The 13,493-nt window shown below is 45.7% G+C and overlaps 1 protein-coding gene across 9 annotated transcripts in view; it reads left to right on the forward strand.

Moving 5' to 3' along the window:
* The window catches only part of wnk3 (WNK lysine deficient protein kinase 3), a 35,346-nt gene that overhangs the window by 18,477 nt on the left and 3,376 nt on the right, over positions 1-13,493 (forward strand). Inside the window, exons 6-24 of one of the 9 annotated variants that reach the window (XM_069526535.1) lie at positions 78-166; positions 269-488; positions 655-982; positions 1,205-1,317; positions 1,426-1,599; positions 2,148-5,432; positions 5,697-5,740; positions 6,377-6,512; positions 6,607-6,723; positions 6,818-6,919; positions 7,058-7,100; positions 7,213-7,365; positions 7,460-9,516; positions 9,725-9,971; positions 11,729-11,814; positions 11,924-12,261; positions 12,379-12,614; positions 12,704-12,799; positions 12,891-13,054. In XM_069526535.1, the coding sequence (XP_069382636.1) occupies positions 78-166; positions 269-488; positions 655-982; positions 1,205-1,317; positions 1,426-1,599; positions 2,148-5,432; positions 5,697-5,740; positions 6,377-6,512; positions 6,607-6,723; positions 6,818-6,919; positions 7,058-7,100; positions 7,213-7,365; positions 7,460-9,516; positions 9,725-9,971; positions 11,729-11,814; positions 11,924-12,261; positions 12,379-12,614; positions 12,704-12,799; positions 12,891-13,054 (8,028 nt within the window). Of the gene's footprint in view, positions 1-77; positions 167-268; positions 489-654; positions 983-1,201; positions 1,318-1,425; positions 1,600-2,147; positions 5,433-5,696; positions 5,741-6,376; positions 6,513-6,606; positions 6,724-6,817; positions 6,920-7,057; positions 7,101-7,212; positions 7,366-7,459; positions 9,517-9,724; positions 9,972-10,301; positions 10,489-11,728; positions 11,815-11,923; positions 12,262-12,378; positions 12,615-12,703; positions 12,800-12,890; positions 13,055-13,493 lie in introns of those variants that run through there. The other 8 variants (XM_069526534.1, XM_069526537.1, XM_069526541.1 and 5 more) reach the window with 8 other exon arrangements.

Here is a 13,493-nt window from a genome sequence, read left to right on the forward strand (position 1 = left end):
TTTAAATGTTATCCAAATTATCTGACAACATGATTCAATTGTTGAATACAACTACTTTCTGATCTATTTTTCTACAGGGTATAAAGCCAGCCAGCTTTGATAAAGTGAACGACCCAGAGATAAAAGAGATCATCGAAGGCTGCATTCGTCAGAACAAGAGCCAGCGGTAAGCAGGTTTTCTTTTTATTACATGACGTGCTGCAGTATCTTTTGCACAGTTCCTGAGCAGGTGTTCTTAAAACATCCCTGTTTCCCCTTCACTTGACAGACTCTCCATCAGAGACCTCCTCAACCATGCGTTCTTCGGGGAGGACACGGGGGTCCGGGTGGAGCTGGCAGAGGAGGACACAGGCAACCAGGACTGTTTGGCTCTCCGGATTTGGGTTGAAGAACCGAAGAAGCTCAAGGGGAAGCACAAAGACAATGAGGCTATTGAGTTCAGCTATGACCTGGAGAATGATAGCGCTGAGGAGGTGGCTCTAGAGATGGTGAGACACTAGGATAATGCATGCATGAAGGGAAAGATGGAGCTTCATGGGTGACTTAAATGCATTAAAGCTTAAAGGAAGGTTAAGTGAGGGAAATCCTTCAGGCCATTGCAAGGTATTTATGAATAAATTAATTCAATCTCTCTCCCCTACTCCCTCACTCCAGGTGAAGTCAGGTTTCTTCCATGAGAGCGATGCCAAAGTGGTGGGAAAATCCATACGGGATCGAGTGAATCAGATCAAAAAGTCACGGGAACGTCGACAGCAGCAGCTCCTCCAGCAGCAGCAGGGCTTTGAGGAAAGGAGAGACTCCACTCTCACCTCCTACACCTTTTCTCATCCATCCTGCTCTTCCTCACTGGGGCCAGGGGCAGCTGGACAAACAGGAGGAGGAGGAGGAGGTGGAGGAGGGCAGGAGTCAGAGGAGCTGCCTGAAGTGGACCAACATGTCAGACAGCAGCAAATATTCAGTGGGACAACCCTTAGTCTGCCAGGTATATTATGCACCTCCATTATATGTGACACACACCAGGAGTTTATTTGAAAGGTGGACTGTAAATTATAAGGACGTTATTAGGAAAAAACATGGTGGAGCTTCCACCATGTTTTTTCCTAGACTATAAAATACTTACTGAATATTATAAGTTGGATAAGTGTGTGTTGTTTGAATTTTTACATTCTTTCTTGTTCTTTTATAATCATCTTTTACTCAGAAGGTGAGAGCATTGGATCTGCCAGTTGTGAATCACATGCAAGTGGACAGAGCCAGGCGTACTCTCAGCAAGGGGAATCATACACCCACTCCCAAACGGCTCTCCCAATTACATCTGTACGTCAACATATTGTTTTCACCTCCTCTATGAATTATTTCTTGCAGATTAATTGATTATTGTTTAAATCATTCTATTGATGGATCACATTGTTCATTTATCCTCAGACGCTCCCCACTCGTGAGAGTGGAAACGTTCCCAGTGTACCTCTTGGTCAGAGTGTTAGTATGTCCACCATGCCCGTAGGCCAAAGTGGAGGGGGGCCTGTTGGTCAGACTTTTCTTCAGGCCACTAACATGGTTCCACAGGTATCACCAAGTGTACCTCAACAATATTTTCAGGTGAAAGGAGTGATAACACTAATTCTAATGAAAAAAGACATGTCTGCATTGGGACTACAACATTTAACATTACTTGAAAAGGAAGCAAATCTGCAATTGTGCAATTCTGTCATATTTTGGGTGCTTTCCCCTGAATAACTATTTACCAAATCACAAATCATCCTCATTATCTTCTGAAACTCACCATCTGATTATGCCATGTACAGGGTTTCCCCCAGGAAATCGTGTAGCAGAGATTGTGACTCAATAACAGTGACTGATAAAATGTACAGTCCTGCTGTATGAAATAGTGCCTAATTGCCTTTTATCATTTTACCTGAAGTTTCAAGTTTTGCCTAATAGATTAAATTAAAGTTAGTTTACTTTGACCATATGTGTTTATGGCGAGGCGTGCTACCTCTGCTATAAACCACTGTGGGAAACCCTGCTGTATTAAATTCAATGTGCTGTTATTTTATGCCCCTTGCCAAAGCTTATTCTTACCTGTTTTCTACAATTTTCTTTTCCCTTTCAACACCAATCATCATTCTGTCATTATCACCGTGTAGTCACAAACATTTCCATCAGAGACATTTCAAACTGCCACTCCCCACGGCTCAGTACTCCCCTCACACTCATACATACCCCCTGTTTCCCCACAAGCACCCATTAATGTTGTCACTACACCCATGTCCATCAGTGATCCTGCTGGACCAGCAGGGACCATTGTGCCCCTCGCTCAGCAGACCCAGCCCCCTGCCACTCCCATGCAGCTCACTGAAATCATTCCCCAGGCAGCACCCCAGCAAACACAACCTGTCATGATCCCTCAGCAGACCATTGTCCAACAACAACAGATTGGGATGGATCCACAGACCTCCACCCTTCAGCAGCCACAACAGCAAATGGAGGCCCAGGCCACTGTGCTCGAACAACAAGTCTGTGCCCCTCAGCCACCAATGGAACAGCAGCAGAGCCTCGCAGCTACAATTGTACATCAACATGAGCCTCAGCAGCAGATCTATGCGCAGCAACCGATTCCACCTGTCCAGCCACCTCCTCATCAGCAAGGGTTGCCCACACAAACAGGTATGGATCAGCGAGCTATGTCGATACCGCAGGCAGGAGAGCAACCTCAGACTTTTAAACAGCAACCAAAAGAGGATCCTTACGATCAGATCACGATACAATCTCAACTACAACAACAGCTTCAGCAACAGCAAACGCTGTTACAGCAGCAGCAGCAACAGCAACAACAAGCTTTACTGATTGAGCAACATCAGCTCTATGTCCAACAACAGCTTGATCAGCAGCAACAAGCACTGCTACAGCAGCAGCAGCTTTTGCAACAACAACCGCAGCAGCAGCTTTTGCAACAGCAATTAGAGCCACAGCCTCCCCCACAGCAACAGAGCCAGTTATATCAGCAAATCGGACAACACCAAGCCGGAACGCAAAACGAACTTGAGAAGCAGCAACAAAGCGGACAACAGCAGCAAAACATTGCATTACAGCAGCAGCAGACTCAACAGCAAACGGAGCAACAACTCCAGCAGCAAGCCTTATTCCGACAAATGGAACAACAACAGCAACAGGCACTAATACAGCAGCATTTGCAAAGGAACGCTATGTTACAACAACAGCAGCAGCTACAACAGAATGCTCAGCTCCAGCAACAAGAGCAGCAACAAGTGCAACTCAAGCAGCAGATAGAGCAGCAGCAGCAGCAGCAGCAAGCTCTGCTGCAGAAACAGTTAGAACAACAGCGTCAGCAACAAGTCCTGCTACAACAACAGGCAGAGAGATTACAGCAGCATGCCCTCATACAACAACAAAGTAAAGAGCAGCAGCAACAGCAGCAAGCAGCAATCATTCAGCTTCAGCAAACTGAGAAACAAGAGAGTGTCTCTTTTCCACAAAGTAACAGCGAGCAGCAGATTCAGCAGCAATCAACTGAAATACAGCATGTGTGTATCCCACAAATGAACACTGCTCAGTTTACACCTCAGACTACTCTGACACAGCAGGTGTTGGAGCAGCAGCAGCAAGCAGTATTGATCCAGCAGCAAAAAGCATTTATTACCCAGCCGCAGCACCATCCCTCTGTTATGGAACCTCATCTTCCAGTCGGAGTTCCGGGCGGCACTGAGGTGATTCAGCATCAAAATATCTCACAGGCCCAGGTCCCCATGGCCATCCAGACTACGCAGATCCCTCTCCAGACAACTGCTGTTGCTCAAGTCTTCAACCAACAAGGACAAAATGAGGCCCCTCCCCAGAACCAGGGCCAAGTCCCAGTCCACTTTTTAGCCCAGTCTACAGCCCAAGCAGCTCAGGCTATGACTGAGGCTCATGTGCCTCCTCCAGCAGCAACGATCCAAGGACAGAATCAAATCATCCAGACACAGCAAATTCCTTTACAGACAAGTTACCCAGGACCTGTCACTTCCACACAGAGCCAAGTAACTGCTCTGACATTAATCCAGACTCAGCCTTTGCACCAAACAATTACTCAGTCCCAGCAGCCACATGGCCAAGGCCCAACTGTTGACATTCAGATGATGGGCCAACACAGCCAAGCTGCTGTCCAGCCTCCAGCTGTAGTTTCCTCAATTCCCAGTCAAATCCAACATGAGTCTCTTGTTCAGCAAAATGCTCAGATGCCAGGGCTCATGCAGCCCCAGCTCCAGCAACAACGTCAAGACCAGCCAGCGGGCCAGGTGCATGCTCAGACTGCCTCTGGCCTTCTGACCTCTCAGTATGTCGCTCAGCTTACCCACCAAGCCATGCCATCTGCACAACAGGATATAACCCATATTACACAACAGCAGCAGCAGCAGCAGCAGCAGCAGCAACAACAGCAGCAGCAGCCAGTACTCCAATATCAGCAGAGGATTCTGTCTCCTGGCTCAGCTGCTGTTGGGACCAAGACAGATCTCGGTTCCGTAGTTGACCCTGTGAACTTTACTTCCACTCCTCATCCTGTGCAGCAGGCTGGACAAGGCTATGTTCCAGGCCAAGTTGTTCAGGCTCAGCAGCAGCAGACCCTTGGAAGCACCACTGACCCTTCAGTCATTCAGGTCATCTCCCAGCCTGCTCTGCCCCAGTCGACTGAACAATACCAGCAACAGCTGCAGAAGCTTCCTCATGTGCATCAAGCCCTGGCTCAACCTCCTCCACAAGCTCAGTTACTGGCACAGCCCATTGCTACCCCTATCCAGCAACCAATTCCCGTGAAGCAAGTTTTGATACCCCTTGACGAGAGTCCTCTTCCCCCACAGTGTCCACCTGACTCACATTTGGTGGCCCATCCTCCTGCACAGATAGTCTCCAGTAATGTGGCTGAACCTCAGTCTGAGAACAGGACCCTTCCCCTCTATAGTCATCTAGTGACAAGCGCCACTTCATCTCCACAGCACCAGGCCAACCAGATGCTGCCAGCTCACACACACACACAAACAAGCCTCCAGGCCCAATCACTCTCCCAGACACAGACACACACTCAGACACAGGCTCCTTCTCACACTCAGACACACACTGGCACACGTATCGCTGAACAACCTGTTCTGCCCAGCGCTGTCTTTCCTGCACAGCAAATGCCCCCCAGTCCCTCTCATACCTCATGTCCTCCAACAACACTACCATCTCTCATATCCCACTACCCTGCTGCTGCCCCTGCTCCAGAGCTGCCAACATCTCCGCCAGCGGCTCAGATAACCTTCCCAGGGCAGGCCGACTTTTTCCCCACCTCCCCTCCGCCTGCTGCTACTCTACAATCGCTTGATTCTAATGTCCCCAAACTCTCCCAAGCCTCGCTGCAAGACTGTGACCTTTCCCTGCTGGGCAATGCTCAGGTACAGGAAAAATGGAAGTTTACTGTATTATTTAAACAGTTATTTTACTTTGCTAACATGTGGGCAGAATTAATGATAATACTGCTATCTAATAATTTGAAAAATCTTTAGATTTTATTGTTTGATTCAAACTAACAAGTTTTGACCTTAAACAATTTTTAATTCATAGAACAGTTTACTTATGTTTGAATGTCATAATATCCATTATTACAATATAGTGTTACGTGTGCACTCTTTCATGTGTGTATTCATGTTACTCTACAGGATGGCCCATACCTGTCAAGTACAGAACATCATTCTTCTGCAGGGTATGTCTGATATCATTACTTCCATTACTGATCTTAGCGCCATTCAAAAGTAATAGCTGGTGCGTAAAAGTCATGCAGCATGTCCCCCAGTCACGAAAAAATTATATGTTAATAGAAGATTTCATAAGCCTAAATACCTTATATTGGTGGAAAATAAATACATTAAATGAATCAGTAAATTAAATTACTCTGTTTTATAATCAGAAGTAGTTGAGTAGGAAGCTTATCTTTAAAGGATAAAATAAACTGGTCACATAATTGACTGCAGTGAACTAATCAGTTAGGATTATACATTTTCCTTATCAACAAAATGACAAAAGTGAATAATAATAATAGTGCAAAAAATTAAGTAATAAAACTAGGGCAGGATTTCTAAAGATTAAAGTAGAAAACTTGTCAAAATCTGCTTGAAATCTTCTCCAAGTATGGAGGGTGACTCTTTGTATCATCTGAAAATCTGCCCTGAACTTTAACTTTGCTCCCAGGATTGTCATTTCTTTGATAACAGTAATAATTAGTATAATAATAATAAATAAAGGAGAAGCTGATTTTGAAAACAGTATTTAGTCAGTGTCTTGATCTACAAATGGTCATTTACATGAAGATGTAACAGGCCCGCTGCCTTACCACCCACAGGTATGTTCCAGCTAATGGAGAGGAAACTCTTCAGTTCTTGGCCAATGGTAAATTGGAGAAATTGAAAACTCAGAGAAGAGCTTCCTGTCAGAGGCCTGAGAAAGTTTCACATCAGTTTCAACTAACCATGCTCCAGGTGAATAAACTGCAACAAATAGCCAAATATAATGTATCCCAATACAGTTTGAAAAGTATGAGTCCATAATGTTAATTTGTCTTGTCTTCTGTAGGTGTCCAGCAGTGGGGACAATATGGTGGAATGCCAGTTGGAAACCCATAGCAACAAGATGGTCACATTTAAGTTTGACATTGAAGGGGATGCACCTGAGGACATAGCAGATTACATGGTGAACTGCCCATGTGCTGCTGTAATCTGTGTTGGTTAGTGTCACGTGTCATTCAATGTCTTGTAAGTGCTGTTTGTTTGTACTTTCTTCATAGGTGGAGGAGGACTTTGTTCTTGATGTGGAGAAAGAGCAATTTGTTGAGGAGCTTAGAACAATAGTTAAGAAAGCCCACGAAATTCTTCAAACACATTCGCAGGTATGTTGTTTTTCAAAATTCCCATCACGTTCTCTCCTTTTGAATTTCTGGTATGATTGATTATGATACTGTTAACAACAATAATAAAAATTATAATGATAAATTGATTGATGAATGTAAATTTCTATTTCTCCTAAGACTGGATCAACTGACCAGCTTCATGTGGGCACCCCCACCACCAGTGAGATATTTTATATACATTTACTCTGCACCAAAAGTTTCAGTGTAAGGAAATGCTATACTTACCATAACTTAACTTTTAATAAGTAGTGACCTATCTTTTTCTTTTTCAGCGGACTCAGCGCCCCACTCCTCCCCGGTGGGCCGCTGGCGATTTTTTATCAACCAGACCATCCGCCATAGAGACTCCCTTTCCAGCCAAGGAGCAGCCACACCACTGTCAACTACAGAAACAAGGATTCCCCTGTCTCCTCAAACAGAGAAAGGTGAGCTCCACCAAGGTTTGTGTGCCGTGGCTTATTAACGTGACTGAGTTGGCAGCATAACAGAAACTAACAGTCTTACTCTCTGTGGCTGCAGAAAGTGAAGGATTCCAAAGTCTGGAGTCCTTGACTGGAAGGGCCTCTCCCCCCTGCCCCACCCTTTCTGCTACCTCCCCACCAGTCTCCACTGTCTCAGCTCCTGCCTCCATATCCCCCCCAGTCACTACAACCCATGGCCCCCTCACCACTGCCTCTGAAAGCATCTCTGCACCAGCCTCTACTCTGGAAGCCTCTGTCCCTGTCACTGCTTCAGGTGGTCTGGAACTGACAGTCATCCCCTCAGCTCCTGCTAACCAGATTTCCAGTGCTTCATCATCCATATTAATACCTGCTGCCTCTAACCTCCCCCCCTTGTCCACTGCCGTTCTTCATGACATCCTCTCTTCTCCTGGAACCAGTGATTGTTCCACTGGGGGTCAAAATATAGGGGATGCAGTGCTAACTGCTCCAGGGCCATGTGTGTCCACAGTGGACCAGTCCTCAACCTCTTTTAATTCCCCTCCTCCTGCTACTGCAGTGACCTCTTCAGCAGGAAGCCAAGCTGGCAAGGAGCAACAACAGACACTTGCCCAGGTGGCCAAACCAGTCCCACAACAACCTCAACAACCACAACTACTGTTGCAGCAGCAGATACCAGTAGTTCCGCAGCAACTTCAGACAATGCAGCTTGAACTGCAGGCACAGCAGATACAGCGTGCAACACCACAACAGCAAACACAACATCAAGTTTGCCAAGAACAAATTCAGCTGCAGCAGTCTCTCCAGCACATGCAGCAACAGCAACTCATGCAGAAACAAATCCCACTTCAACAAAAGGTGACTGAGATGCAGGTGTTGCCTCAGCCAGGTCACCCAGAGGTGTTACAACAGTCTGTGCCTCTGCAGCAGTTTCTGCCCCCAGGGCACATACAGCAGGCCCAACAACCCCTTCTTCAACAGCAAACCGCACAGTGTGCTCCACAGCTGCTGCAGCAGCCTCAGTTGCAGCAGCTACCTCAGCAGGTTATGGCACCACTTGCTGCTGCAGTGCCGCAACAGCAGGCCCACATTGATCATCTGCAGCAGCAACAGTTAAACCTGCAACAGACTATACACTTACAGCAACAGCAGTTACAGCAGCATCAGCTGTTTATGGGTACTGTGGCGTTAAAGTCAGATCAAGACCAAATGTTGCCCCTGTCAATAAGTCAACAGTTTCTTCAACAACAGGTGCCACTAAATGTTGGCTTTGTACCACAACAGCAGATTCCACAGCAAACCCAAATCTCTGCAGAGCTGGCACAACAACATATTCAGTCACAGAAACAGCCGATACATGTTGAGCAACAACAGGATGTTGTTAAAGCTGTGGACACACCCCAGAAACAGCAGCAGTTTCCTCTGCAGAAGCAGTCGTCTTTACAGATGTCAGAGTCAGAGATGTCAACGGGGGAGACGAGTGTCACAGAGGACACAGGCAGCTACTCTGCCTATTTTCACCCTTCCTCTGACTCGTCTCTGCCGCCTCTCCATCTGGGCAGTGCTGAAGCCTCCTTGCCCGCTCTCCCCCTAACACTGACACCATCCCCTGCTCAGCCTTCCTCTGTTGCCGAGTCAGACAGTGAAGGCCCGCCCAAAATTGAATTTGTAGATAACCGCATAAAGACTCTGGATGAAAAGCTTAGAAACCTGTTGTATCAGGAGTACAGCAGTGGGGCAGCGTTGACCGGAGGAGCTGCCTCCGGCCCAACATCAGCTGCCTCCACATCAGCAGGAGGAGACGAGTCATCTGAGCCGCTATCACTCCACCACTTGTCTTTCCCCCCACCTGACTCCTCCTCAGATACTTCCCCCCACTCCACGTCCTCCACTACCTCTTCCACCACCTCCCGCTCCTCCTCCACCTCCCCTGACCCAGAGAGGGATGGGGGGCAAGACGAAGCCTTCTCAGAAGTGCCCAAGTCTGCTGGGCCGTGGGCGGTGGAGCAGCAGCCCGGGCCATGTCTCCCCTCCACCTCTGCGTCATCGACCCCACCTACCTCTCTTCTGCCTCCTAATCAGGATGACTCTGCTGGGCTCCAACGCCCACCTGTACCAGGAGAACCAACCATTCTTGTGAGTGAATACCACAGATTTGATTTCGAGCAAATTCTCTATCAGTGTTGTCTTTCACTGTTCTGAATTTACATCTCTTTACAGTTTCAGTGTGTAAATGTGACTCCGCTTGGTTCTTTTTCAGCTGTCTGTGAGAATGTTTGAGTGTTTCTCCATTTTAAATGTCTCAACTACACGCAGCCACTTTTAATTGTCTTAACTGTTCCAGGCTGTACCCCCACAATCTGATACCAGTACCACTGGAGACGCATCGTGGCCTCCCAATCAGCAGCCGATCCCCCTCCGGCATGGACAGCAGCAGCACAATGCAGGAGGTGGATATTTTGGCCTAAACCTGACATGTCCTAGTATCAGAAATCCTGTTAGCAAGAAATCCTGGACTCGCAAATTCAAAAACTGGGCGTGCAAACTGCGCCACTCCGCCAGCTTGTTCAAGAAGCCCAGAGTCCAGCAAGGTAGCGTCCTCTTAGGGAGCGAGCAAGCGAGAGAGAGAGAGCGTGAGAGAGAGAGAGAATGATTTTGTGGGGGCATGGACCTAAATCTAATCTACTCCTAGTTTTAACATAGTTAATTAACTTGCTTAACCATTAGGAATTAATAACTGTTAATGCTAATGGATGTTAATGTTTACAGCTAAATATTTCTGTTTTTTCATTTTTTGTAATGTGACTTTAGTCCCCATGTAATGTACTTGTTGATATCTTTACATTCATTATTGTTTAAGTTTTTTTTTTATTTTAATTGTTTCTGAATTGCTTTTTTACTAAATTTCATTTTCTTGGCAGTCTTTCTTTTTGCATGGGTTACTCACCCAGGGTGCACGAGCAGTGGAGAGTAGAGGAGGGTGGGAGATTGGCGCAGTGTAGGAAGAGGTTGGCATCAGATATGTGATGCCCATCCCAGTGCAGATGAACCCTGGAGAAACGCCCAGCTGTGATTGTGCCCCGGACATACCCCCTCATATGACACCCCCCACACCATTCCCCGACCCCAGTTCCACGGGCGCTTCCAGCAGCAACCATCTCACCTACTCACATCCACCTGCTGGCTCAGTGTAGCGAGATCCATGCAACTCACGCCATAAATAACACAGATAAGACAGATGCTAAGTTGCTGTGCTATTATGTTACTGTCTTCTCACTCTAACTCTAATATGTGTACACTGTCTGTGTCAGCTCATACACCATAGCATTGCTCCACGAGGCAAAACTTCGTAGCGTAATTGTAGCATAGGAATTGATCAAAAATGTTTTTCTGTATGAACTATCCAGATTAGGATGAAACTTCTAGTATATATTGCTAAAGTCAGGTTCTGTTGTACATGGGTAGGCTTGTCATAACGCTAAGCTTTAACACACTGTGCAAGTATTCCAGTCATCTTGCATGCATTTGTGTTTATATGTGTAACATGTGTAGCAGTTACTTAGATCCTTCGCACATGCATGAGCGAGTATGTTATGTTCCACACGAGTGACTAATAATGGATCGTTATCTGTAAGTAAAACCTATTTCAGGCTGCATATTTTTTATGTTGGTCTTGAATAATGCATTGAATATCCATGTCCACACTTTACTAATGTAGTGAGCCCAAATATCAAACACACAGAACAATATTACTGTGGATCTGAGAGCAGATCTCCAATGTGATGTTGGGCTTTGTTGTCTGATATATGACTGGGACAATATTGAGCCAGTGAGAATGAGAGAGAGTGGTGGGTGGTTGGGTGGGTGAGGGTACATGATTGTAAACATTCAACTGCCATTTCACAGTGTTTTTTAATTTTTTTGTATTAATGACCTCCTATAATTTTTGATAACATGCATTTACCACTCCTTCCCTCATGGCCATAATACTTTTCTCTTGAGCATGTATTTTTACATCCCAAATGCCTACATTGATATTTTTATTTATAAATGAGATAAATTACTGCCACTGAAGTCGGCATATGTTAACATTGTTCATAGACATGAATGCATGCCACCTGAGTGAATGAGTTGAGGATGTGTGACATTTGTGATGATTTCTAACACTGCCTTTTGTACGTGCCCCATGTCTGTCCATGTGCATCTTTATGTCTCTCTTTTGTTTATTTCATTTGTCTGTTGTTTTTTGTATGTGTCCACTTTGTCATTTATGTGTTCTCTGTGTGTGTTTGTCTTTTTGTCTCTGGGTCTGTGTCTCCCTTTCTTTTCATCCCCATCTCTTTATTAGAAGGACGTTCTACCCGTCAAGAACTTAGAGAGGAGAAGGAGGCACCATCCATGAATCCACCTCAGTCACGGAAAGGACGATTTCAGGTAGGACAATAAGTACCAATTCTAACCCAACTCTTTAACACTCATTAGTCTGAATCTTCAGAGCAGTGTGGACAAGCAGCCAATCTCTCTCACACCCTTTTGCAATCAGGTGACTCCAGTGCTCCAGACCTCTCCCCCTAAGGAGGTGCCATCAGGTCATGGTAGCACTCATAGGAAAGTGGGACGCTTCTCTGTAACCCAGACTGAGACAAAGAAAGAGGATGGGCTGACTGTTAGCTCCCCGCTGTCTATACACTTGGAAAGGGAGAGGAGGAGATCTCGGGCAAAGGAAGGAGAGAAAGATGAAAGTAAGAAGACCCCAGTGCTGGCCCATCCGCCTCGGGGTCATGGACACAGCCACTCACCGCTGGGCAGCAGCGATGATGATGCTGAGAGTGAGCTGGAGGAGGAAGACCTGAAAAAAGAGCTACACAAGCTCAGAGAGAAGTGAGGGGAGATGCTTAGCTCCATTATTTTGGTGTTTGCAAGACGCTTGTTTCTTCATTTATTCTGTTTTCTACAAAGAACAAACATTTTCACCGTTTTATATCTCCTCCTCTATAGGCACATCAAAGAGGTGGTTTCCCTTCAGGCTCAGCAGAACAGAGAGTTGCAGGAACTTTACAGACAACTACGATCATTCAAAGACCAACGGCAGAGTCTGCCTGCCTCCCTTTCCCGAACCCCTTCTCTTCCCATGGCAGCTCCTCTCCTCTCTCCTCGCAGGCCCAGGCCAGGCAAAATCAAGCTCCGGCCCCGGCCTCACTCTCATATGGATAACAACGGAGTTACGCACTCTGGTAGGTTTTTCTTGTCTGGTCTTTCTCCCTCATTTTCTCTTTTTATTGCATATGCTGTATGTATAACTATTTGTATATCTCTCGTGTAGGGATTCAACAGTCAAGTAGTTTCTCTGGTGGTGAGCAGAATAGACTGCCCCTATACTGCAACCCTGAGCACCCCCCATCACTGCCTGTTAAAAGAGGTATGGTTTGTTATAATTGTGATAAATTGAGACAATTCATTTAGTAACAGTATGTGGTATGATGTTGCATCCCCCCTTCGTTTTTCCACAGATCAAAGCCCTCTAAGAAAAAGCACATTCACTGATGAACTGCACAAACTTGTTGATAATTGGACGAAGGAGACGGTGGGCGCCATCCCACCAAAACCTTCTCTGAATCAGATCAAGCAGATTCAGCAGGTGCAGGAGTTGGGAGGCTGGAGCCAGCCGACTGAGGTAGGACTGTGCACTAAAATATGTAGCCAGTTTTTACACAAATTTAAAAGCAATACTTATAAAAGATGCTTAATTCACCTACTTGTTCATAATTAGGTGAGAATCTATGTCCTTTGCATATCTTTTAATTTGATATAAGACAGCAGCAGGTTAGTTTAGCTTAGTATAAAGAATGGAAATAGGGGGAAACAGCTAGCTACAGTATCTCGAAGGTAAACAAAAATGTCCTATTATACGAGGTACAGCATATAACACTCATAAAACGACAACTTGTTATTTTTCACATTGTTCCCAATCTCCAGTCTTCATTTTTATCAGAGATAACCGGCTGCCTGCATCAGTATCATGCTGCTAATCTCATTTTCAACACGAAAACAAATAAGCGTATTCGACAAATGTCAGACTATTGATTTAATATATTGTCAGACATGTTGTTCTC

The sequence above is a fragment of the Paralichthys olivaceus genome, chromosome 6 (genome assembly GCF_024713975.1).
Source record: "Paralichthys olivaceus isolate ysfri-2021 chromosome 6, ASM2471397v2, whole genome shotgun sequence".
Taxonomy (NCBI): Eukaryota; Metazoa; Chordata; class Actinopteri; order Pleuronectiformes; family Paralichthyidae; genus Paralichthys; species Paralichthys olivaceus.